The sequence below is a fragment of the Lindgomyces ingoldianus genome (genome assembly GCF_010093535.1).
Source record: "Lindgomyces ingoldianus strain ATCC 200398 unplaced genomic scaffold BDR25scaffold_6, whole genome shotgun sequence".
NCBI classification, from domain to species: domain Eukaryota; kingdom Fungi; phylum Ascomycota; class Dothideomycetes; order Pleosporales; family Lindgomycetaceae; genus Lindgomyces; species Lindgomyces ingoldianus.
The window spans coordinates 786,937-812,169 of NW_022985167.1; the positions used below are offsets into that span (position 1 = coordinate 786,937).

Below are 25,233 nucleotides of genomic sequence, written 5' to 3' on the forward strand. Positions count from 1 at the left end.
CAAAGGGACACCAATAGTCTATCCCCAATTGCTCGGCTCGGCGTAAGCAAAAGTAACCTCAATCACGGAGCTGTGGGGGTCGACGTCACGCATCTCGCAATGGATTTGGGTGGAAAGAGCTGACATCAAAAATGGATGATTGGGCGGTCGTAAATACGCTACTCGTCCACCAATCATCTATTGCAGGTCAAAAAGAGAATGGAGCGACGTGGCATACCGAACCCAATCGCTGATGATTTTTGCCCAGGAACCAGTTTTTTGTTACCACTCAACAATCGCACGTCTCACTATCGCCAATCTACCGCGGCGAACGTGCATTATCTGATCCAATTCAATCTCTTTGACTGGAGGGAGGAGGACACACGAGGACGCTTGTGGATTCCGAAGTATTTCGGCCTCTTAACTCTGCAACGTCTTATCAGGCCCACTTTACGCGCAGAAAGCTGCCAGAGCTCAATAACGAAACAGCGTGCACATAACTCCGATGCCTCCGTTGATGCATTTGTCAACATGAACATTATTAAGATAGACGGGCTCACTGCCCCTTATGATTCCGGTTCCGGTTCTGCGGTTTTGTCTCCGGAATCTCACTTTGTATTTTCTATTCTCTCCTTTCTTGCGTCCTTGACCTCCCTTGAAGTACAGCACGACCTTGTCATTATATTCCCCGGTTGAGTAATTTGGAGTCAAAATGTGGGGCCTTGGTCTTACAAGTGACCTCCAGAGACAAGAGACAGACCGAACTAGTAATCCCTGGCATGGTGAAGAAGGGGAATACGATCGAAATGAACCAGAAGAACCTGGACCCTTGAGCCCCGACAGCGGCGTGATAGCCGATCCGGAGGGGACGTGGGGAGAACGATATGTCAGTCATCCTAACCAGCGCATGGCGATGGAGGATTTTGAAGCGCTCAGGGAAACCCTGACGTCGTTATCGAAGACGAGGTCGCAGGCGCATGATAGGCCTGATGGGTTATTCTGGACGCTTAGCAGGAAGAGTACGATGAGGGCGGGACCGAGACGCGCATCGATGTCGAGATCAGACGCGGTCGCTGACGAAGAAGCCGACGATATTGTAGCCGAGAAAGAGGGTGTTTTTGAGCTGGACAAATTTATGAGAGAAGGGCATTTTGAGAAGAGGAAGGATGGCCAGTCCGTGAAGAAGGTTGGTGTGATCTGGAAGAATCTTACCGTGAAAGGTGTAGGATCTACCACGTCCTTCGTCCGAACACTCCCTGATGCTATAATTGGCACCTTCGGCCCCGACCTGTACAAGATTGTGTCGAATTTTATTCCAGTGCTGAAGCTGAAGCTGAAGCAACACGCTCAGACAAGAACAATCATCAACGACTTCTCTGGCGTAGTCCGAGACGGAGAAATGATGCTTGTTCTTGGACGTCCCGGATCCGGCTGCTCCACCTTCCTCAAAGCCATCGCCAACAATCGAGAAGCATATGCCGAGGTCGGTGGATGTGTCTCTTATGGTGGGATCCCCGCAGACAAACAGAGAAAACAGTTCAGTGGGGAGGTCAACTATAATCCTGAAGATGACGTGCATTTCGCGAATCTGAACGTTTGGCAAACACTGTACTTTGCGTTGATGAACAAGACGAAGAAAAATGATAAAGAAGATATTCCAATTACACTAGAAGCCTTGCTTAAGGTGTTTCAAATCTCTCATACTAAGTACACTCCCGTGGGTGATGAGTTTGTGCGCGGGGTCTCGGGGGGTGAACGAAAACGGGTATATATATACCTCCCTTCAATCTTGCTCTCTTAGATCTCACACATATCTAGGTGTCCATTGTGGAAACCCTCGCCACCAAATCAACCGTAGTATGCTGGGACAATTCAACTCGAGGGCTAGACGCCTCCACAGCTCTGGACTACGCCAGGTCATTGCGTATTATGACAAATATCAGCAACCGAACCACCTTCGTAACACTCTACCAGGCTGGCGAAGCTATCTACGAGCTCATGGACAAGGTTCTCGTCATAGATCAAGGTCGCTGTATCTTTTCCGGTCCCACCAATGAAGCCAAACAATACTTCATCAACCTAGGTTTCCACTGCCCAGAGCGGCAAACCACCGCTGACTTTCTAACCTCAGTTACAGATCCAACAGAGCGCCAGTTCTGTGAAGGCTATGAAGAGATCGCGCCGAGGACGCCTGAAGAGCTTGAGACTGCGTTTCGGGCATCAGAGAACTATAGGAGGATGTTGAGAGAGATTGAGGAGTATGAGACGGAGTTGGATCGAAGTGGACACAAGAATACGAAGGAGTTTGAGATGGCGGTTAGAGACAGTAAGAGCAAGACTGTGTCGAGAAAGAGCTCGTTTACAATTAGTTTTGTCAGGCAGGTTTGGGCATGTACGCTGAGAGAGTTTTGGTTAACGTGGGGAGATAAGACGACTTTGTAAGTTATGGATCTATTAAGAAGGCGGCTTGTGGTTGACCATTGAAAGGATTACGAAGTTCTTTATTATTATCAGCAATAGCCTCATTGTCGGAAGCCTGTTCTATGGCGAGTCATTAGATACATCAGGTGCATTCGAGAGAGGGGGCGCTTTATTCTTCTCGATCTTGTTCCTGGGTTGGCTGCAATTATCGGAGTTGATGAAAGCTGTTTCCGGGCGCGTCGTCGTCAAACGACACGAAGATTATGCTTTCTACCGACCGTCAGCTGTCAGTCTGGCAAGAGTAGTGCAAGACTTCCCACTGCTCCTCCTCCAGGTCATCCCTTTTTGTAAGCACCGCAACCTCACTCACACGAAGTATCTCTAACAAAATGACAAGGCATAATCATGTACTTCATGACCGAACTCGACACCGACGTCTCAAAATTCTGGATCTATCTCCTCTTCGTCTTCACCACCACCATCTCTATTACCTCCCTCTACCGCATGTTCGCCGCGCTCTCCCCTACCATCGACGACGCAGTCCGCTTCTCTGGCATCGCACTCAACCTCCTGATCATATACACCGGCTACGTGATCCCGAAACCACAGCTCGTCAGCGACTACCTCTGGTTCGGGTGGCTTTACTATGTCAATCCGATTTCATATTCATTTGAGGCCGTCTTATCGAACGAATTCAGCGATAGAATGATGCAGTGTTCCCTGTCGCAACTGGTGCCCCAGGGTCCTGGGGTGGAACAAAATTATCAAGGATGTAGTTTGACAGGCGCGCAACCGAATTCACGGTCCGTGCCTGGAGCCGCGTATTTGCAGACAACGTTTAGTTACACGCGAGGCCATTTGTGGAGCAACTTTGGCGCTGTGATTGCGTTTACGGTGTTGTACATCCTTGTTACAGTGCTCGCTACGGAGATGATTTCGTTTGCAGGTGCGGGTGGGGGAGCACTAGTTTTCAAGAAGTCAAAGTGGGCGAAGAAGAGCGTGAAACATGCGCCTGTTGATGAGGAGACAGTTGCTATGAGCGAAAGTCCGAATGTGAATGATGCGCGTGGGAGAATGGTGACAGGCGAGAAGGAGGAAGAGGAGGCGCTAGAACAGATTTCGAGTAATAAGAGTATCTTCACCTGGAAGGACATTGAGTATACCGTTCCATACCAGGGCGGAGAAAGGAAGTTGTTGAACAAGGTGAATGGTTACGCGAAGCCGGGGGTCATGATAGCCCTCGTTGGCGCCTCCGGGGCCGGTAAAACCACACTTCTAAACACACTCTCCCAGCGCCAAAGAATAGGCGTCGTCTCGGGAGAATTTCTTGTCGATGGCAACACACTATCTCGCAACTTCCAACGCGGAACCGGTTTCTGCGAACAAGTGGACCGGCACGACGACACCGCGACAATCCGCGAGGCGCTCGAATTCTCTGCTATCCTACGCCAAAACAATTCCATTCCACGGCAAGAAAAACTTGAATACGTAGATAAAATCATAGACCTCCTCGAACTACAGGACATGCAAGACGCACTGATCTCTAGTCTTGGCATTGAGCAAAAGAAGCGGTTGACCATCGGTGTCGAACTGGCTGCAAAGCCATCGCTGCTTCTTTTCTTAGATGAACCGACTAGTGGGCTTGACAGCAACTCTGCATACTCGATTATCCGGTTTTTGAAGAAATTGGCGCTTTCAGGACAAGCTATTATCTGTACGATTCACCAACCAAGTTCGACCTTGATCCAGCAGTTTGATATGATTCTCGCGCTGAATCCGGGAGGGAACACGTTTTATTTCGGACCTGTGGGCGACAATGGAAGGGATGTAATTAAATATTTTGCAGATCGAGGAGTTCAGTGTTCGCCGAGTAAGAATGTCGCCGAGTTTATACTTGAGACTGCTGCGAAGACTGTCAAGCGCGAGAATGGGACCAGGATCGACTGGAATGAGGAGTGGAAGAAGTCGTCGGAGAACCGAGCCCTGCTGAAAGAAATCGAGAGAATCAAGTCCGAGTGCAGGAGAGTGGCGACCGAAACCTCCCACGAAGAAGCTAAAGAATTCGCAGCCCCGGTCTGGCTTCAAACAGTAGTACTGACAAAGCGGACGTTCATCCAGTACTGGCGCGATCCATCATACCTCTACGGCAAACTCTTCGTGGCAGTCATCGTTGGAATTTTCAATGGGTTTACATTCTACATGCTTGGAAACAGCATCCAAGACATGCAAAACAGGATGTTCACCCCATTCGTAATCATCCTCATTCCCCCGACAATTGTTAATGGGGTGGTCCCCAAATTTTACCAGAACATGGCGCTGTGGCAAATCCGAGAGTTACCGAGCAGAATATATGGCTGGTTCGCCTTTACAACCGCCCAAGTTGTCGCCGAGATCCCTATCGCGATCATGAGTTCGGTGCTATACTGGCTGCTATGGTACTACCCGACGGGTCTCCCCGCGGATTCATCGACAGCAGGATACGTGTTCTTGATGACGATGCTCTTCTACCTCTTCATCTCGTCGTGGGGCCAATGGATCTGTGCCTTTGCGCCCTCCTTTACCGTCATTTCAAACGTTCTTCCCTTCTTCTTCGTCATGTTCTCCCTCTTCAACGGCATCGTGCGTCCCTACTCGCAGCTCTCAGTCTTCTGGCGCTACTGGATGTACTTCGTCAACCCGTCCACATATTGGATTGGTGGTGTGCTCGCCGCAACCATGCACAACATTCCCGTCAATTGCACCATGTCCGAGACTGTGATTTTCGACACTCCCGCCAGTCGCTCGTGTGGCGAATACGCAAATAGCTTTCTAGAAGAAGCCCCAGGGTACTTGCTCAATCCGGAAGCGAGAAGTGGGTGCATGTATTGTCCGTACAGCAATGGAGATGATTATTTGCGAACGCTGAATATCGATGCTGGGGATAAGTGGAGAGACTTTGGTATCTTTTTTGCGTTTTGCATGTCGAATTGGGCGCTGGTGTATTTCTTCATATGGAGTGTGCGTATTAAAGGGTGGTCATTCGGATTTGGGAAGCTGGGATCTTGGATCGGGAAAGGTGTTCGTCAGGCCAAGAGATATTCCAAAAGATAGCGTGAAAGCAGTTGGGACGTTAAGGGCAATGGTCGCGGCACTGGAGCCCCTTGCTGGTTCTTGCTAAATAGGAAACTGGGTAGTGAATGATTTCGAGTGCTAGAATTAGGTAATGACGCCTTTGTTGCCGCAGTCTCTCGGTATTGATCACGTGGTACAGGCTCAGCGCATACATCTCATCTCCCTCTGCCTTTTTCTTAGTCTGCGTGACCTTTACCTCCTCCAGGCCCTGAAATTGGCTACGGGTCAGAATCTCTATCATCCGCTGTACCTTTTCAAGGCCTCATCATATGTCGAGCCCCGAGTCTGATGGTTCAGAACTCTGCTAGGAAAATGGCTCTGTCCCCCAGTTCTAGGAATCCAACCCGTTAGTGTCTGAATCGAAGGACCGAAAATCCAGGTCCCCGTCCTCGACCATATCCCAGGCCAGAAGACGCGAAATCTGGATGTCAGGTCCCTCCTCATTATCTGACTCTTCAATCCCCTACCCAACGGCTCAGACCATCCACACACCTGATTTCGAATGAGCGGGAAACACGGTGAGCAAGAGTTTCTCGGTTCATGTTGCCTGGGGTATCCTCGCAGTTAGGGACGGGATCCTAGGTTGAGGCGGCGATGCAGTAGGAGATCGAAGAGGGTGGATTTCGAAAGTGAGGTCGGTGTAGCAGTACATTTTGTTTGGAAAAGGGCCGATTGGTACAGTGATAAGCAGATGGGCGTGGGTTGTGGCTGTGCGATGGTACGGTGTTGCTAGGCCCATGGGTTGTTGGAGGGCAGAAAAAATATTAGAAAGAATTTCCTGGTGTTGGGGTGGACGGCAAACGGACAGCGCTGCAAGCAGTGCCATATCGCGTGCGCCGCCAACTGTGAGGGAGCAGTATTCTAAATTTTTCGCGCCGAGGTATCTAAAATGCTTACAAGAACGCCATGCTAATGCAAAATTACCCAATTTACCAGTTAAGCCCATCCTCAAATATCCTCGAATGCAAGTAGCTACGCTTAGAAATTGACCTGGAACATGGGGTTCGTTCTTATCCGCTCACCATAATATCTGAAGAGAACCAACACGGGCACTAACGCCAACGCAATGAATCCGAGAAGACTGTTCCCCCATCCTAAGCCTAAAGCGTCGTACATACTGAGACCACTGAGGGGTAGTAAGGCGCCGAAGATAGATCGCAGGACGGTGTTTGCTGCGATGGCAGAAGCGGCATGTAAAGTAAACGCATCGACGAGGTATGTCTGCACCGTCATCATGCCTGTGAGATTTCCGAGACCAACGAAAGCTGTGCCGATTATCGGCGCGATCCAGTGGACTTTCTTCTCAGTCGTCCATCCGTAGAGGAATAGGCCGATGGGAAGACCGATTGAACCAGGCAGCGTCAAGATGACGGGGAGGCGATGTTCAGGTTTTACATTGCCTTTTGCTTGATGTTTCTTGATGATCTTGTCGCTCATGATACCCAAGACGACCATTCCAATGAGCATACCGGCTCCGACACCGATGTACGAAAGACCGACAATGCCAGAGGAGAAGTGGTATTGGCCCTCAAAGACAAAAGTAATGGTTGTAAATAGTAGGTAAAGAATGCCGTAGTTGATAGAGATGTAGATGGACATGAGAAGCACAATGGGCGAAAGGAAGAGCATCTTCATCGGGCGCACGATGCTGCGTTTGAAGAGTTCGCCCGGTGAAATCTGGAGTGTGAGTTTCGAGCGTAAGTTTGGATTTCCTGTTTCTTTTCGCAGACGGGCGGCTTTTTGTTCGAGGATAGTAACGGCGTATGTTTCGCGACTAGTTACGAGAAGGAGGAGGGAGAAAAATCCACCCTATGCTTTGTTAGCATTACATATTGACATACTGTTGAAATTCTCCTGGAGTTTAGCAAGAGCCTGGATGGATTGACTCTCCTCCAATCATGTTCTAGGTTATATGATAACACGATGGAGGAAGCAGAAGGAAAAGTACGAGAAGTACGAGAAGTACTTACAAAAATGGCAAGGATCCAGAACACCCACCTCCACCCCTTGGCTTCGACCAAAAAGCCACCGCATACAGGGCCAACAACAGGGCCAATCAAAGGTCCCATGGCCCAAATCGCCATTGCGCCTGCTCGCTTCTCGCGGGGCATGAGATCCGCAATCGTGCCACCACCAATCGTGAGGGGCGAGGAACCAGCACATCCAGCGAGAAATCGAAAGCCGATGAGCATGTTTAGGTTGGTGCTGACGGCACATGCTATGGTGAAGATAAGGAAGAGGAAATTGCAGATATTGTAAATTGGCATCCGGCCATATAATTCGCTCATGGGAGCAATTATCAGAGGGCCAATTGCGAAACCGAGAATATAAACCGAAACTACGAAGGATGCAAGCAAATTTGAGGTTTCACCAAATGAGCGCATGACTTCTGGTACACCTGGTGCAAAGAATGAGGATGCGAGGGGTCTGTAGCCGTTAGCCAAGAAAAGGAGGCGGTTAAACGGTTCACGATCAACGTACGTGATTAGTGTAACAGCAGACAGAACCCCAATAATCCCCCATTTCTTACTGTCGGGCCAATTCATTGGATTCTGCGGGTCGTCTGGGCCATCCCAATCTACAATATTCGGATCTGTCTCCCCTTCCTGGGTGGTCGCAGTGACTTCTTCTCCAAGCGTTGATTCATCCTGAGAGTCGGCATTGCTCCGCACCGCTTTTTCAAGATCGACATTACCTCCGGTGTGCTGGGGTGACGTATATGTGCCGAGATTCGAGGGTATATCGGCATCATGTCCTTCTTCGTACGCAAGTTCGAGTTTCTCATCCTTCAAGTCGCCAGCCTCGCGTGCCGGATTCGCGTATTCTCCGGGCATCCCCATCGAAAAGTCGGTATCTGATCTGAGCCACTATTAGCTCAAACTTTGGGAAGTGTTTATAGTCCGTCTAGAAATATTTTTGAAAAGGTACCCCGAATAATGTTGAAGCTGCTGACTATCCGCTGCCAAAGAGAGCAATTCTTACCGACAAAAATGTCAACGACGGGAGCCGCCGCACCTAAATTCTCACGAAACCAGTCCAGTCACCTCTTACTATATCACTGTCCAGAACCTCTTATATCAAATCGCCAAGCGCCCTCAGAACTGAATGAATAGTGCAAGAGAGGGAGACGAGAGGGAGGGTGGTAAACAGTAGAGTCAAAAAATGGTCAGAGTAAACCCGAAGGCCTGGCTTCTTATTCCCTTAGTCGAATCGAAGCACTCCTCCTTGGTTTGCCCTGTTCGCACCCGGATCGCGGGAGCGACGTCGACCCGGTGCCAGTGCCGAACGTCCGATGGAGTGGCACCCACTGCATCTCTACACCTGGCGTGTTTCTGCCCTATGAAAGGGGCAGACATGGTCTCCTTCAGCCTCTTACCGCACTTCGTTTCTCCCTCGAACGAACCCCTTTGGGAGAGGTTGCTGATCTCAAGCGTATGGAAAGGACGGCGATTGGTGCGAGGGATGCCGTGCTCCGTGCTTTTCAGTGGCATTTCCGCGTCAGGCGTCGAGAGTGGCATCCTCCGCTGTCGGATTTAGCTGGAGATAGAGCGGCTTATGGGTGGGCGGAGGATCGGGCATGGAGGGTCGGTGGGAAGACCACGGAGTATTGATCTTGTTCGTCGGTTACTAAACGAGACACGGTAACTAAACGAGGTCTCTCGGAAGGCTCCAGGACCAACACCAAAGACCAAAGTGGTATTGGGGCACGGCGTTCCTATCTGGAGCACGAATCGATCTATGCCCAAGGAGTTAGATCAGTGCCGCGTGGAGAATGCATCACTTTCTCCATAAGGTGTACAACATTTTATCACAGAACACGGAACCTTGCCTGGGTGAGATCGTATTCAAACCCCTGCCTGAATTCGGCAGGAAGTTAACAAGATACAATGTCCCATCCTAAATAAGCCCCCTTGTCATTTACCGCCATTTCGCAGACCAATCCTTCGACTTCGTCCGAAACCCGCAAAAGTAGACTGCAGCTCTGCTGCAGCCTCACCCCACCTCATGCACACAACGATCTGGGCTTTGGACACACCCACTCTGCATCTCACACGAGCATGGCGCCGCTGATCGCCCCGCCTCATGCGTAAATCGTTTGTGGATGGTGGGCGGCCATGGTCGTCTGCAGCTAGCTGGCTATTCTGTCTTGCGAAGCAAAGGCCCACGTGACGCCATGAGTGATTCCATATCTTTGCGTTACTACCATCTAAACAACCACGATAACTCAAGAAGACGTTTAAAGTAGGGATAAGCCTCCCGAATGCGACCCTTTCGTAGTTGATCCAGCTTATCGGTAACTAAGAACGGTCAGAAAACTAAGGTGCCTTAAGCTCAACACTTATCAGAAACGGTTCCATCGACCTTGAAGAGCAATTACGTAGGTAGGACTGCCTATTTCAAGTCACCTGGTTTCTCCCTCCCTTACGCCAGGCCGAGCTGGGATGGTTAGAGACTTTTTCTGAAGTGTTTTGGGAGAGACATACCCTTTCTAAGGCAGGCGCTCATCTCAATTCCTTCAACGTTGTAAGTCTGGGCCGCACGTACTCGTGACATACAGGTGATGTTGCGTCGCCAAAAGGTCAACCTTCCAGCTAGCACAGCAGAAGGATATATATAGGCGGATAATTGTATGCGACAGGTGACTTATCCTTTCTTTCCTGTATTCATTGCCCGGCTTCTTGGGCTTCTTGGCAAAGCCAGCAAAACAATGATCTGTGTCCATCGGTACTCACTCACTCTAGTGATGAGCTCTGGTGGCTATTGTTAACGAGCTTTCGATTCCAATCCCGACCTGTTAGCTGCCTCTTAAGCGCTCATCCTCTAGGATTCAACTAAAATATGTGGCGGACTCCTTCCAATGCTTCCATTCTCACGTCTTTTAGACGCACCTCCATATTCGAGAGTTTCCAAGAAGTGCATGGGAGATACCATGCTATCCCCGCAGGAACCTTACTCTGTCTGCTATGAGGTTAACAATTCGCGGGATACTTTAATATCCGGAACCAGGCCGTTTATTTTGGTGGCTAGCTGTATTAGGCCGACTGCGGCGCTTCTCCTCTCTTCTCTTCCCACCTTTCTCTTTATATAGAACGCTGTAGTGTGGTGCGCTACCTAACTCACAATCCCGATTTCCACTTCTCTGACCTCCACCATTATTCCTACACTCGATCTTCTTACACTGCACTAAAAAGCTACTACCAGCTCCAGCCTTCGTACAACATGCCATACACCTGTCATCATATTTCATGAGGTGGGACTGCAACAGAGTTGGAATTAAATACGGGATCCTGGTTCTGCCAACATCGTTGGTATTTCGGAGAAATCTCCTTTTTGTTACAGACAACTCCCCCACCAATTTGGCGTGGAAATCAGGAGACACCCTCTAGCAACAACACGTTCGCAGCTGTTCGCTATCTAGATCCAGATCCAAAAACGACTAATCTCTCGGCTTGGTTAGCAGGCGGCTAAGGCTTCCCGGAATTGTCCATATAGAACTCGCGATCGGCTCGAGTATTGAAGGCTTCCTCTGGGTGGGCAAACACGGAAATAGAGGGATTCTGTACTGGCGTCTCCAACAGCCTGAATTGATTATTTAATACAATTCCCTCTCGTTTCTGACATATCCCATCTCCAAAGCCGAGAACCCTTTTCCAAAACCTACTAGAATCGCGAGAATCCGGAGGAATGTCAGACTCATATGTGGCGTGATAAAGGAGTATCACAATATTATTCACGGAACACGAAAGAAACTTGAATGCACGAAGGCGACGAAAGACGAAAGAATGAGAATGTAACATCTTGACATATATCGAAATTTTAGCATTCTGCACGCACGACTCACTTTCATGGACACATCCATCAAGGGAAAGTAGGAAGCCACGAAATTCTCTCACACATTCATGTACATACAATGAAAGGCTCTCCCCGGTCCAATTCAGTCCAGACCCATTGCCAACCACCAACTAACATCCCAACCTCCTAAAAGCCCCCAGTTTCATCCCTTTCTCCTAACGATCAACCACCGCCATCCCATTCACATAAAAGACATACTCTTCTTTATCTCTGCAATTGCCAACGCCGGATTCAGGCCCTTCGGACACGTCCGCGAGCAATTCAGGATAGTATGGCAACGATACACACTCATACTATTATTCAAAGCATCCTGGCGTTCGGCCTTCTTCTCGTCTCGGGAGTCAGCGATCCAGCGGTAGGATTGGAGGAGAACGGCGGGGCCAAGGTATTCCTCTTGGTTCCACCAGTAGGACGGGCAGGAGGTGGAGCAGCAGGCGCAGAGGATGCATTCGTATAAACCATCGAGCTTTTTGCGCTCGGCTATGGATTGGCGGTATTCGCGGCCCTGGGGAGTGGTGGTTAGTATGTGGTTAGATGGAAAGGAGGGGAGAATTAGTAGACGTACGTCTGGAGGTGGAGTAGCACGCTGGAGGTATGGTTTGATGGAGCGGTATTGCTTGTAGAAGAGCGTCATATCCGGTACCAAGTCCTTAACGATGAACATGTGTGGGAGGGGGTAGATGCGAGATTCCTTGGCGGTGTCGGTGGGGATACGGCCTGTTGGAGCTCTGTCAGCAAATCGTTGTCCCAAGTTTCAACCAATTCATGCCACATACAAAGACAAGCCAACGTATTAACACCGTCGATGTTCATAGCACAGCTACCACAAATACCCTCACGACAGCTCCTCCGGAAGGTCAGAGTCGGGTCTGTCTCATTCTTGATTCGAATCAGTGCGTCCAACATCATGGGCCCGGTCTTGTTCAGGTCTAGTGTGTAGGTCTGCATCCGCGGCTTCGAGGTCGGCTCATCGGGATTCCAGCGGTAGATGTGGAAAGTCTTGATCTTGGCCGCCTTTGCGGGCTCCGGGTCTTTGACCGTTGACGTCCTAGATTTCGGGATGGCCTTGCGAGCCGGGTCCGGCACTGTAGCTTCGGCAGCCTTGGAGATGGGGTCGACTGAGGCAAAGCTGCGTGTGAAGACGGCGGGCCGAACGGCTGCGGGGCGGATTGTGTCAGTAAGATTGCGATTGAGGCTCGAGCCATTGAGAGCAGTGAGCGTACCTGTCCGCCTCGTAGCCAGACGAGCAAGAGCGCGCGTGGTTGCCATTGTGAAAGGGTGGTGTGGATGTGGTGGCATGGCAAAGACGTTCAAGCCGTGGTGTCATGGAAGTTGCTCTTGATCAGCTTAGACTAACGCACCGCCCCTGATTGGTTGGCGGCGAAAGAGCATCCGAGGTTTGCAGGTCGGGGGAACTCGGCATGTGCGCCACCAACTTTCTCGTCCCTGCATCACCACAAATGTTAACAATCAACATCTCAAGTATAACTATGATAGTCCTCCGAATGCCCAGTGTCTATAGTGTTAAAGAGCGGTAGGAGAGCGCAGTGGTCGAACGCAGTGGCTCAATGCAGTGGATCAAACAGAGTCACGAGATCTCAAGCACCCTTCACCTTCTTACCTAACGTAGAACATGACCAGGGCAGAGTTTATCTAGTAAACCTATTGCTGAGACTGGGGTGGAGGCTGATAAGATGCAAGCTTTTGCTCTGAGTTGCCCTTGTCATGTTCCACGTTAGCTAACATGGTTCAGTAACACACTTTCTTGCACTTTCGATTTCGTTGCTCCATGTCAAGCAAGTTTGTTTCGCATCTATACAAACCTCCACCATCCGATCAGCCACCTCACAACACTACTTTCTCCTCCATAAGCATTCTCGTCCCCTTCTAAAACAATGACCAAGCCTCTTCCCCACCTAAGCAACGTCCTACATGTGATCCTAGACTGGGACGGCACCCTCACCAAAAACGACACCCTCAACTCCCTTGTCGAGATAGCCAAAAACGCAAAGCCTGACACCTTCATCCCCACAACATGGAATCTCATTTGCCGTGCCTATCTAACCGACTACGAAAAAGCACTCCAAGAACACGCAACCTTGCCTTCCAATGTATTCGAGGAGCGTAAACTGCTGAAGAAAATCGAGGCTGTAGAGCAGGCTAGTATAAACCGGCTTAACGATTCCGGTATCTTCAAGGATATTACAGCAGAACAGCTTGCGGTTGGGGCACAGAGAGCTTTCGAGAGTCGGACGGTGGAGCTAAGAGAAGGAGCTAATGAATTCTTCCGCTATATTAAAGAACGAATGGACCGACAGAAGGATGATATTGATATCGTTAGTATTCTTAGCGTCAATTGGAGCCAGCGTTTCATCGCCGGCTGTTTACAAGCCGCATCCTCTGCTCTCGAACCGCAAACGCCAACTCGGGAGAGTATGCTTGAGGACGAGATAGACCGGAGATATGGGCTCACGCGTAACTCGGAGCTGCAAAATATTTTAACAAACAAAGCTCCTAAGTATATGGCCGAAAGCTCTGCGCCGGATTTCGTCAGAATTTACGCGAACGAGCTACAGGGGATCGAAGACGGTCTTCCATCCACCGGCTTCATCGCTTCCGAAGGAGATCATAAAATCATCTGCAGCCACGATAAAGTGACGTATCTCCACCGTCTTCAAAAAATGAGTCCGTGCACGATGAAGCCGATTCCGATCGTTTACGTTGGAGACAGCTGGACGGATTTTGAATGTTTGCTTGCAGCTGACTTAGGCATCTGCATTAGAGATGATCCAATGACGTCTTCGCAGAGGAGGCTTGAAGATTCACTCCAGCGGTTGGGAATAGCTTGCCCATATCTGAAAGAATACAAAGAGATCGATGAATGGGGAATTGTCTGGGCTCATGACTTCTTCGAAATTAAGGAATGGGTGGAAATTATCGAATCTAAGGCTGTGGCAATGGCTAGTTCGACGGAGAAATAAGGTAACTTGTGTACGTAGTTGACGTCACTGAGTTAGTCTACCGTCCAATGGCGTCCACGAAAAGACTCCAGATTAGACGGGGTTGAATCGCTCAATCTTCTTCCTCTCCTTGTCGCATTCGAGCCCCTTACTATTAATAAATATTTCGATGTAACGCTCCCCGATGGCCCTCCACTGCTCAACTTCCATCCCCCTAAGCACAGGACCCTTCCTCCGGGCAACACAACAATCATATCACCCGATATCATACTAGCAGGCCCAAGACCTAAATGGCCAGAATATGTGGTGAAGGTCCGGCAGTGGAGGAGAGGTGTAAATGCTGCCATGTGTCTCGCCGGATCCAGTTCCTTGTGAAGCAGATCTGACGGGGAAATTGCGGATCGAGTACGAGAGTGGGGCAGAGAGAGTAAACGAGAAAAATGCGGGCTCAAAGCATCCGTTAACGCAGGTAGTATCAATGCAGTTGTTGTCAATGTTAAAAGGATGTGATTCTATTTCAGTACTGTGGGAATACTCTGCATTAAACCGACGTCGGTCGCGGATTCAGGTCTCTTCGGCTGAGTAGCTTATAACTTGTAAGAAGACTTTGAAATATTCAAGAGATTCGTTGTGTGCGTCTCTTTTGTCAGATCTAATGCCCGCTGTCTGGCGAGAGAGACCACTCGAGCTATGGCTTCTGCGTACAAGTGTGTGAGATGTGTGGGGCACATACTGCATAGTCCCTTAACCTGCTCGAGGACCTTAAGGTGGGGCTCGGCAGCGAGAATTTTGGAAGAATGATGTTCGTCTGGATACTACGGGTAGGCATGTTTCCTCCAAGCTAATGCAAATTCCCTTGAGGGTGGAGGATGTCGAAGGGTGTACAAGAGTTGATGGAAACGCGAAGATATTTCGAAGCTTCGTTGAATTTCTCTACCAGCGTTCTCCACCCTCCTGTGTTTTGGGGCACGGTGTTTGCACTTAAGATTGTGCTGTGAGGTAAATCCCACCGAGATACCCAAGAAGGGGATTCAGGACCCTGGGCGGTGTGACTGGCTTCAGTGGCTCTATTAGCCTAGGACAGTATGAGCAGATTCCGCGTTTTCTTGATACAGGACATTATCACATTTAGGTAGATATCCCATAGTCGCCTCCAGTAATTCGGCGCTAATGTAGAAAGTCGCTGGCCTGGAGCTCCGGTTTTTCTAGCAAGACTGAGCAATGAGACCACTCTATCTCTGGGATCCACCGCCTGAAAGGGCTTGTTGAATGAAGCAGAGCCGGTAGCTCCCAGACATTCTAGGTTGGCGATATATCCGAGATGCTGTTGGTGAGTTGTAGCCGTACCTGGCACTATATTGGAAAGGCTAAAGATGCTCACAAAATAGCCGGTTCGCCTTTGGATATCATAACTTCTTAAACGATCCAGCATCTCTCAAATTAGGGTGGTGCTAGAAATTCAGCCATCGCTGGCCACTTTAATAACACAGAGAGTAAATTATCTGATCCTGATCCGGCATGCTGAATGAACGGAGCCAAATACCTCGTAAAACGGAATTCCCAACCCCAAATTTCTGCAGTGTTTGGTCCAGCGCTTCCAACCGTACGTACTACGACTCAGAAAAGTGAATAGTTACGGTCACGAGAGCCGTACAAACGTAAGAGGATTGTCAATCGTAACGTACGACTGAGAGAGGTCCCCTTACGGTCTGTAATACGTCTTAGAAAGTCGATTTTTCCTAGTAATATAGGACCTGATTGGACATCCATGGGCAAGCGTCGGGAGGGCGTTTGAGGGGGCGTTTTTGAGTAACAATGGGTGAAAACTCTGTCGTGTGCTACGAGCAAGGATGCGTTGGAGAGGGGGGGCTAGGGTATTAGATCCTATGCAAATAGTTAATTTTTTTGCGCTCTATATTGTCCTGAAGTCATAATTTGCCATTCTTACCTATTATGAGCTAATTGTCTTAATTCCTCCAGCGTGGCAGGCGTACAGCCTCATCCTAAGCTAGCTCCTTCTAAGCTAGCTCCTTCTAACAAGCTGAGGTAGCTTATTACGCTAGTTCTTGTTGTCTTGCTTACTTAAAGGCCTTATTGTCCTCTCTATCTGTTAGCTCTTGTGATAGGACGCTAGTAGTTAAATCTACAAGAGAGTTCCTAGCTAACAATTATCTTAATAATAGCGTGAACTTCCCTATTAAGTAGGATAACCTCTGGCTAATAAACAAGAAGCTCTTACTAGAGAGGCTTGGTTACTGCGTTAAACACAAGAGCCAGCTTTGCGGGAATTGTCCTGTTTCCTCTATATAGCGGCATGGGGCAGATTTAGCGTACAAGGACAATGAAGGCGTCCTTTTAAGGCTTTAGTTGTGCAAGAGATGCCACACGCAGGGCCTCTAGGCTAGGGTGAAGAAGGTTAACAGCTACAACTATATTGTTAGCTATCTTAGGAAGGAGCACTAAGTTAATGCTAATAGGAGTCTTTTACCTAACAGGCTACAGCTTTTAGCTAATCCCTTTAATGTTGCTTATAAGGTTGCTAGAGGGGGGCATATTATTGCTTATACTGTCTGGCAGGAGGAGTCTTTGCAGAAGGCAGTTGTTAACTAGGTAATCTTTTACAATATTTCCTTTGCTAAGGCCTTATTAGCTAAACTTTAGGGCATTGTTTTTTAGAACTGCGCTAACCTTCTCTGCGCCCTCTTATTGTTGCCTACTACATATTCTTTATACATAAATTCTAGAGTTGTAGAGCAAAAGCAGGAGATTTAAACAGTACTAAGGATGGCCTAGTTAAAGGTTGCGTTAAGTGTTAATATATAGACTTTGCTAAACTACCTCTCCTTCCTTAGGGTGGTGGCTTATTTTATTAGTAAGTTGGCAATTCCCTAGCACTAGCGCCTTAGCAGCTTAAAAACCTTATAATAATTAACTATGTAAAAATAGATAGCAACTACTAGCACTAAGACCTACTTATTAGCTTTTAAAACCTTTATAGCGACTATATAGAGGCAAATTAAGCGTATGAGATTGCTGCTGTTATCTACAACTTTAAAATTACGTTAAAATTCTATTGTTTAGTTGCTAATAACGCATTAAATAATAATAAAGAAACTATTACTAACCTTACTAGGCACATTAACATGCTGCTCACCTCTGAGCACTGTATACGCTGTGGTGGTTATACAATCTAGCTAGTTGTTAAGGCAGTGATATACAGCAAAGGGCTTAGTGCTTTTAAGACTAAGCTAGCCTAAGCTGCTCCCTAGGATTAGTTTGATATATACTGCTGGCATGAAGTTGTAGGCAAGCTTTATAATTTTGTGAACGCAGTGTTAGCATCACACAAACGCTAGGAGGCCTTTATAACATATTAGGCTACTGTTAACACTAACAACCTTTTCTAGAGCTTTAGAACTCTTTCTCTTATATAAGATAGCAGTGTCTGCTAGCATTTAGTATATCTTATGCTATTACGCTGTTACAAGCTTAAAACAACTATCACAATGTTTATCTAGAAGTAGAGAGGCACTAATAATAATAACTCTACCACGCCTAGCATCTCTGCTCTCACTAAGGTGATAACTAAGGATAAGTAGAAGGAAGTAGACTGCCTTTGTAAGTTCCTTAAGGTCTTTTACTCTATAACTAAGAGGATTAAGGGCAATAGTAAGTACAGGTCTTTTTAAATAATAATTATTAATCTCTAGCACTTATACAATAAACTTTATAAGGTGCAGGAGGAGGTAAAGCATAAAGATAAGAGCTCCTACCTTAAGAATAGCATATTGTATGGCATTAAGAAGTTGACGTTATACTAGGGTAAGTTTGTCCTAGAACCCCCTATATTTTATTACTGCGTTGTAACTATACTTAACCCTTAACTTTGTCTTATTTAGTTTAAGGATTATTAGAGAAAGCACTTATTATAGCACAAGAAGGCTAAGGTCTTAATAAAGGCTATTTTCTAGTAGTATGTTAATGCAGAGGCTAAGGCTAAGGTTAACAAGGATAACCCCTCTTAGCTGCCCTAGCGTTGTAAGTTACCTAGTAGCAACTATTACAATAATAGATTTAAAAAGACTCTCTTTATAAACATCTCTCTCCTTACTAGCAATTGCTTATATAAAAGGCAGCGGAAAACTTTAGAGTTGCAGCAGTATTATAACTCTTATTAGGAGGACTTTGCTATGGCTAAGGACAACAGCCCCTTGTTTGCGGATCCTCTTACATAGTAGACAAAAGTAGGATGTTTCTCCTACCCTACGCTCTTTAAAATTGCCCTTGATTTCCTCTCTATCCTGTGTACGTCCTGCGACTGCGAGAGAGCCTTCTCTAGTAGGAGAAGGACTTGCCACTTTAACAGAAACTGCCTTTTTAGAGAGATAATTAAGGCTTTTTAATTGTAGAAGAACTAGCTCTGTTAGAGAGTAATTTACTCTAAGCTCTTAGCTCTCTTAGATTATATTTGTTCTAGCGTTACGTTGTAACTTCTGCTAAGTTGTTAAGCTGTACAAGGATTCTTAATTATTATAGTTAAGACTTGTAAGTGGTCCTCATGTTAATTGTATAGTAGAAACGTACTAAGATAGTCAGACGTAACGTCCCGGATTTGGTCGAGTCGAATCGTATTACGTACGGTTGGAAGCGCTGGTTTGGTCAGGGACTGACGAAGATATATATAGATCTGGGCGACCCAGAACCTCTCCTCCCGCAAACAGTTGCTATACTTCTGTAACCGTTACAACCATTGTTCAAGGAGGGGGGTCACCTTCAACAGCTAGCAGTTGGGTCAGATGCGCTCGTTCTGACCGGATTTACCCCAGCAATAATTCAGTCTTCAAATAGTAGAGGGTCGCGCAGACAGAACATCGTCATTTTTGCACAGAAGTTGCGAACGTGTGGCTTTAATCTTGACTAGTCGAAACGAGGACTGGGCCAGTAGTTCTTCATACTCATATCTGTCGATGGGACAGTGCTTTGAGCTTATCAAAGAAACCCTCTGCTTCTGCCCCGGCCGCGTTTATTGAGTTGAGGGATTCTAGAGAACTACCCAAAGGAGGTAGATTATGTAAAGGGACGGCGCAGTCTTGGATTTGATTATATTGTAGTTCAAGTGAGTTCGGGGAGACTCTCCGCACAGATTCGGATTTCCAATACAAACGAGCTTAGTTCGTGACAGCGTCCTGCCTGAAAGAGCCTGGCATTGAAGGCGTGCCGGCGATAGCATTATAATGTGCCGTTTGAGGGTCTTCAATGATCACTTCGCTTAATATATGGAGTTGCCTTGCGAGCTCAGACTGGATCTAAGCTATGGCTAGTGAAAAGTTTAGCCTACCAGTGGAGAGGGAGGGGAGGGGAAGAGAAAAAAACCCGATACCTTTAATGACCTCGATGAGAAGGTGTGCAACAATAAAGGCTGCGATGGAGAAGGAAATAATTGCTCGACATCGTTGTCACATTAATCCTTAGCCACAATGAAGGACAAAGAATTAAGGACCTTGGAAAGCTAACATACAACACGCGAAGTGTTTGCCCGCCAACTTATAATACCGCTTATACGCTCTCCCTGGCTCTTCATACGCTTCAAATGACCTCCCAAGCGGCCATGCGACTGGAGCATCCTTCCCTGCGACCGCATTCTTGATCCGGTCTCCAATTGAGAGCCCTGATTGATAAACTCTACAAATGTCTTGAACAAAGTATTTCATCTCAGGTTCCTCATTGATCAAGTCTGAGGAGTGTTGCATCCCATGATACCTTTGCTAATGGCGATGAAGTGGAGCTGGAGTAGTGGTAACGGATGAAGAGAAACGCCGATCTCAGCCCCATCAGGCTAGTGCAGGCGAAAGCGTGAAAGCATCGAACTCGGGTTTGGCAGGCATTAGTCTATTCTGACATGCAGACGGGATGACCGTTTCGTGCATACCCATTTCGTTCCGCATCGTGAAGGTTTAGGCTTGTTGACTGAAGCTGATCTCAGCGAATGATTCGCCGTGTGAGTAACAGAAGTTCATGGAAGGCAGATTGCGGCTCTTTCTCAAGGCTAGAAATGGATTGTTGATCGATCGAGCGCGTTTCGAAGATGTCTAAAATGAACGAGTGCACATTTCATAGACATCAGACTATCTATTATTACCACGGACCCTTCAATTCCAGGCGTCCGCTCAACAGCGCAATGTGAAGGGTAAGGCTTACTAACCGACGTGGTATACAAAGAAGGAAATATACACGTTTTAGGGATTATGACGGATGCCGAAGTAGAAGTTGCCCAGAGATAGATACCTCTGAAATCTATCTCCTCTGTAGATTTCTAGCGCCCCAAGGTTGTCGAAAACATTTACACACTTCCACCTGCTTGAGTCACCCTGCACCCCTCTGCCCTGAAGTCCATCTCCAAGCCCACTTGATATTCCTCTACTACAGAATCGACACGGGGTATATTTATGCCTTCGCGGCTCTACGGGCGGCGATCTGAGAAGACGATTAGGTTATCGTCCTGTGCAAATAGTCTCTGGCCTGCTAGGTACTTACCTTTTTCTGTATGAAAAGGCCGAATAGAAGGAGAGCGACGGCACCAACAATACAGAAGACGAGAATGACACCGGGCTCCTTGGCAGCCCAGTTCTTTCGCTTCATGAGCTGGCGGACGACGACCTCACTGCGCGCGACGAGAGACATGTCAACTGCGGCCATTGCGACGATTTTGCTTTCTGGACCTATTGTTAGCGAGACTAGTAGAATTGAAACCATTTGGAACAATCAATAACATAATGTGCAAGAAAAAGTTTCCAGAAAGGCTTCAGTCTTGAGTATATATGTGCAAGGGTTGGCGCAGCTTCTTGTCTGCCAGGGGACGATGCGAATTCGGCCAGGACGCATGCCTATGGCCTCGAAATGCGGAATCCTGCATACCTTTGCGATTTAAATCGGTTCTCTTGAAGATCTAAAGGGATTGTCTTTGGGTTGAAGCTTTCCAGATAGCTGTTTGGAGAAGGCGAAGCTGGTCAGCGCAACAAATCCGCAAAACGTCGCGCGTCGATGAGATGGAGTGGACTCGAGGGGAAGATGAAAGAGATCATGGAAAGTGAGATGCTTAGTAGTTTGAAGTCGGTTATCAACCTTCAAGCCTGCGGTTCACCGAAAATTCTGCATCGATGCGGCATTTTGTTTGAGCGTCTTGTTTGGCTGCGTGGGACCGGCGGCGGGACTTCCGGGAAGTGCTCACGGGACCAATTGAGGTTGGAGAAGCTTGGGAATAGTACTTACTTGAAGTATGAAGCTTTGGAAGCGCGATTGGAGACGATCTAGCAGAGTGGAGAGTGAGAGCGATCGCGACGTGCGAGTGAAGCGGAAGAGGTTGGACAGTGACCTGCTGTTGAAGGCTGAGGAGCTTAGACGCTAGCGGGGGCCAATGAGGCGATAGCGGGGCTGCCAAAAGGAATGATGAATCTGCACGGTGACAATTGAGTGATCGGCAAAACACAACGTCCACGGGTCTTGTACCTCGACCAAGACTCTTGGACCGATCATCATCGAGGAAGGAAGTATTGAATTGATATTTCTTACTGTCCATCCCCCCATGCTTGCCATCGCCCCTAAGCTATGCTGGTGCAGTGCCAACAGTTGAGAGCACCGGAGCAGCCTGACTTCACAGCCGAGCTGGGTGGAGCCGAGTTGAGCGGGCCTGCATGGGATGAGCTGTCGCTAAGCCTGTTGTGTCTTTGCGAAGGCTTATCTTTCACAACGATGAGCCGCCTTATGTATCCGAAGCCGCCAGCGAACTTTTTAAGCAGCTCGGAAATGCCTCATATCTTGGCCGGCCTGTTCCTACGTGCGCCTCTAATCCATGTCGCGGAAGTGTGTGGAATGGTGATTGAACCTGCGGCAGGGATCGCTGCACAAGCTTTCCTCACTAGCGCCAAGTCTGGGGACGAGTATTGGCATCATCTCTTTCGAAAGGACCCGCGGCTTCTTTAACCTTATTTCTTTGCCTATGCAACCGTCGGACCTGAGGATACAACATGCCCATGGCTCACTCAACGGCGCTGCTACTGACATGTGGCCTGCGAGAAGTCATACTGGCCTTGGGAACCCCCACCTGTCGTACCATTCGATAAACCAGCTTCTCGCGGAGATACTGCTCGACGGCTGTTGCTAGATCTCTGCTCCTTGTTTCAGATTAAGTCAAAACTATCCTTCTGACGCCAACTATGTCCAGGTTGTCGTATTTGAAGGCTTCGCCGTCACACCTGTTGTCACCTACATCGGGTGTGACCTGCGGCTTCTCTGGTGTAGCGTCGCACTTCTCCATCGCCAAGCCCTTCGTGTTCGGATACACTTGCTCTATTTAAACGTATTCTCTGTCTAGCAAGCTAATTACGAAAATATAGAGAGAAGACTGGACCATTATCCACCCCTATAAGATTATAGCTTGGAATTGTTTTATCCTCCACAAAATAGTATGCGTAGAGGGTGTGCCGCATTGCGATAGGGTATGGCTTCGATCTGATATGGTTTCCCAAAGCAAGATTGTCTGAAAGATTCGATTCTTCCCGACTAGCTTGCTCTAATATACAATTCTCAACGAACATGTAAGTGAAGGCAGACCTAGGTGTTGGACATTTCCGATATTAGTATTCATCTAGGCCTCCGTCTCTTTCCATTTGATGGTGACCGTATCCGCTGGAGAAGAGTCGGAAATTTTGTGACTGCCACTGGGCAGTGTTTGACGATACATTGAACTACACACGAAAGAGTGAAGAATCGCCGGCGAATACAATGGCAGCCACAGATGGTCCTCGTAGTAGCGATGCCGGCGAATAATAAAGAGAAGGTGCCTTTCCAAGGGGCAGTGAGAGGAGAGTACGTGGGTATGAACATAAGGCCCCAGTGTGCTAGAGGGGGCAGGAAGATAGGGCAGTGAAAGGCAGTCGCGAGACAAGTGACGATGCCCGCGAAAAGAACGTCCAAGGCCAACGGCCCTGTTTTCATGATCCTTAGCACCTTCCGTCAACAACAACCTATCCCCTCCCCCTTTCCACAATATACCATGTCACGGCCTCGATGCGTTCCGCTACAAATCTGTGTGGTGCCCACCATGCAACCACCCTCAAGCGGCGGACCCAGCACAGGACAGCGGTTGCAGTTGAAAATGGGCAGTTCCAACACCCGTGCAATAGCTGAAGCCAACAGAGAGCTTGCTCTCTTCCACCCCAAGACCGCCCTTGATCTTTACACCCACGTCCTAAAGAACAAATCACCCGGCCATCCTGTTGCGTTTCTCAACCGGAGTCTTTGTTATCTCGTCCTAGGATATCCAAACCTGGGCGCCATCGACGCGTACCGCGCTATACTTGCCGTCGAAGGATCCGGTAACTACTATAAACGACATTTGTTTAATTGTGCCGAATATAAGCAAGAGGCGGATCCCACCTATGACATCTGGGTGAGGGAGCCGGGGTGTTATGTCGGGCAGGGTAAGTTTCCTCTGCTAGACTGCGACCTGGCGAGCATCTGTGTCACGCCTTACTTGCGGGTGGAGAGCAAAGTGCCGATCAACAGACGAGTAGTCATGGTTATGGGAAATATGATTAACGACGTAGTCCTAAAGGGATACTACCGCCTCGCACTTTGTCTTTGGAAATGCGGAGGTGGCGCCTGGCAGAGTGCCATGGACCAGATATGCAAGGCTGGGAACTTGGACTATTGCCATGAGATGGATAAACCGCAACTAATGAACCTTCACAACACGATCATGGCCGAGATCGAGGAAGTCATGACAGAGGAGCGGAACACCAAGCAATACCTCACTGAAGATGGGACACACGTCAAGGAGTACCTCGAGAGCAAGGGCTGGGGAGCAGAGTCACCAAGAGAACAAGAGGATTTGGGTATCCGCGGCCTCCTCAAGTCTCGGTTCACCAAGATCAAACGGGAGCAGTACCCATGGGACAAATACAGCTTGACATGGACGTCTCTCCCGTACGCCTTTAACGAGGTTGGGCGTTACATTGCCGAAGAAACGGCGGGTGTCTACCAAATATACATCAAGAATGACCGTAACAAGCCACCTCGGGTGGATCTCCTCCCAGTCAATAGGCGAGATAGTGCACATGTCCTCTTCCGCAGCTCAAGTACGTTGTATGCATTCGCTCCAGGTCCGAATTTTCAGGTTTCCCGTACCCCGATTTGCGATACCTGCGGTGCCCAGCTTAACGTCTCCCCAAATACAAGGGACAAAGCCATGTTAGCCGCCCTGAATCAAGCAATAATGGATAACGACACGAGTATAGCTTCATCGGACTTAGACGACTTAACGATAACTACGATAAGCGATACTGAACTCGAATTCGAAGAGGGAGAGGGTGAATCTCCTGGAGGCACCGGCGCAATTGCAGACCCGGATGAGAAAGAGGAAGAGGGAGAGGGGCAGATTCAGAGCAACGATGGCGCCAATGAAGACCTGGCAGAGGAAAGTAAAGGAGATGGATCTTGTAGTAGTACCGTTCCCAAAGCAGCTTCGCCCGAGATAGAGCAAGAAGGCGAACCTTCTAAGAGCACAGGTGCTAATCCAAACCCGCTGAAGAAAGAGGAGGACAGTGAAGTTCCTAGTAGCACTGGTGCCAATGCAGCCGCCCCCAACCCTCCCCTCCAAACGCGCCAGAGTTACACATCCCAATCAACAGACCTCGACGAACTCAGACCCCAAGATGGTTTCCAATACTGCGCTATCTGCCGCGCCGTCACCTTCTGCAGTCTCAACTGCTACGCCTCCCAAACCCACCACAACCGCCTCTGCAAAACCACCCTCAAGCATGCAAACTACGACATCCACCCCAGCGACCCCTGGGGCATCCCTAACCCAGTGATGACTGACCTGATCCAACAACTCATGCACCTCACGCTC

At 48.4% G+C, this 25,233-nt stretch overlaps 7 protein-coding genes across 7 annotated transcripts; 2 read left to right on the top strand and 5 right to left on the bottom strand.

Moving 5' to 3' along the window:
• Nucleotides 1-691: 691 nt before the first annotated feature.
• On the top strand, nt 692-5,546 carry BDR25DRAFT_280078 (ABC transporter-like protein; the record flags this gene model as incomplete). Its single annotated transcript, XM_033687790.1, has 4 exons — nt 692-1,744; nt 1,798-2,417; nt 2,467-2,747; nt 2,798-5,546. The coding sequence occupies 4 exons, from the start codon at nt 692-694 to the stop codon at nt 5,488-5,490; spliced, it is 4,647 nt and encodes a 1,548-aa protein (XP_033551488.1). The 3' UTR covers nt 5,491-5,546.
• A 209-nt stretch (nt 5,547-5,755) lies between these two features.
• Nucleotides 5,756-8,345, bottom strand: BDR25DRAFT_391728 (MFS general substrate transporter; the record flags this gene model as incomplete). Its single annotated transcript, XM_033698167.1, has 6 exons — nt 5,756-5,974; nt 6,004-6,043; nt 6,084-6,354; nt 6,409-6,501; nt 6,534-7,320; nt 7,353-8,345. The coding sequence occupies 6 exons, from the start codon at nt 8,343-8,345 to the stop codon at nt 5,843-5,845; spliced, it is 2,316 nt and encodes a 771-aa protein (XP_033551489.1). The 3' UTR covers nt 5,756-5,842.
• Nucleotides 8,346-11,314: 2,969 nt separating this feature from the next.
• On the bottom strand, nt 11,315-12,676 carry BDR25DRAFT_301326 (succinate dehydrogenase subunit B). Its single transcript, XM_033689549.1, has 4 exons — nt 12,588-12,676; nt 12,141-12,521; nt 11,930-12,081; nt 11,315-11,869 (listed from the first exon to the last, which is right to left on the bottom strand). Exons 1-4 carry the CDS (start codon nt 12,631-12,633, stop codon nt 11,546-11,548), a joined length of 903 nt encoding a protein of 300 aa, XP_033551490.1. The 5' UTR covers nt 12,634-12,676; the 3' UTR covers nt 11,315-11,545.
• A 165-nt stretch (nt 12,677-12,841) lies between these two features.
• On the top strand, nt 12,842-14,446 carry BDR25DRAFT_301327 (uncharacterized protein). The gene is made up of 2 exons (XM_033689550.1): nt 12,842-13,060; nt 13,118-14,446. Exon 2 carries the CDS (start codon nt 13,260-13,262, stop codon nt 14,343-14,345), a length of 1,086 nt encoding a protein of 361 aa, XP_033551491.1. The 5' UTR covers nt 12,842-13,060; nt 13,118-13,259; the 3' UTR covers nt 14,346-14,446.
• A 390-nt stretch (nt 14,447-14,836) lies between these two features.
• BDR25DRAFT_351180 (uncharacterized protein) lies at nt 14,837-16,640 on the bottom strand (the record flags this gene model as incomplete). Its single annotated transcript, XM_033694816.1, has 9 exons — nt 14,837-14,896; nt 14,931-15,021; nt 15,054-15,139; nt 15,226-15,376; nt 15,443-15,739; nt 15,813-15,934; nt 15,979-16,011; nt 16,079-16,162; nt 16,581-16,640. The coding sequence occupies 9 exons, from the start codon at nt 16,638-16,640 to the stop codon at nt 14,837-14,839; spliced, it is 984 nt and encodes a 327-aa protein (XP_033551492.1).
• A 4,206-nt stretch (nt 16,641-20,846) lies between these two features.
• BDR25DRAFT_214125 (uncharacterized protein) lies at nt 20,847-21,005 on the bottom strand (the record flags this gene model as incomplete). Its single annotated transcript, XM_033684781.1, has 1 exon — nt 20,847-21,005. One exon carries the CDS (start codon nt 21,003-21,005, stop codon nt 20,847-20,849), a length of 159 nt encoding a protein of 52 aa, XP_033551493.1.
• Nucleotides 21,006-21,357: 352 nt separating this feature from the next.
• BDR25DRAFT_110798 (uncharacterized protein) lies at nt 21,358-22,038 on the bottom strand. Its single transcript, XM_033683568.1, has one exon. The coding sequence runs from the start codon at nt 21,898-21,900 to the stop codon at nt 21,442-21,444; it is 459 nt and encodes a 152-aa protein (XP_033551494.1). The 5' UTR covers nt 21,901-22,038; the 3' UTR covers nt 21,358-21,441.
• Between the last annotated feature and the right edge of the window lie 3,195 nt (nt 22,039-25,233).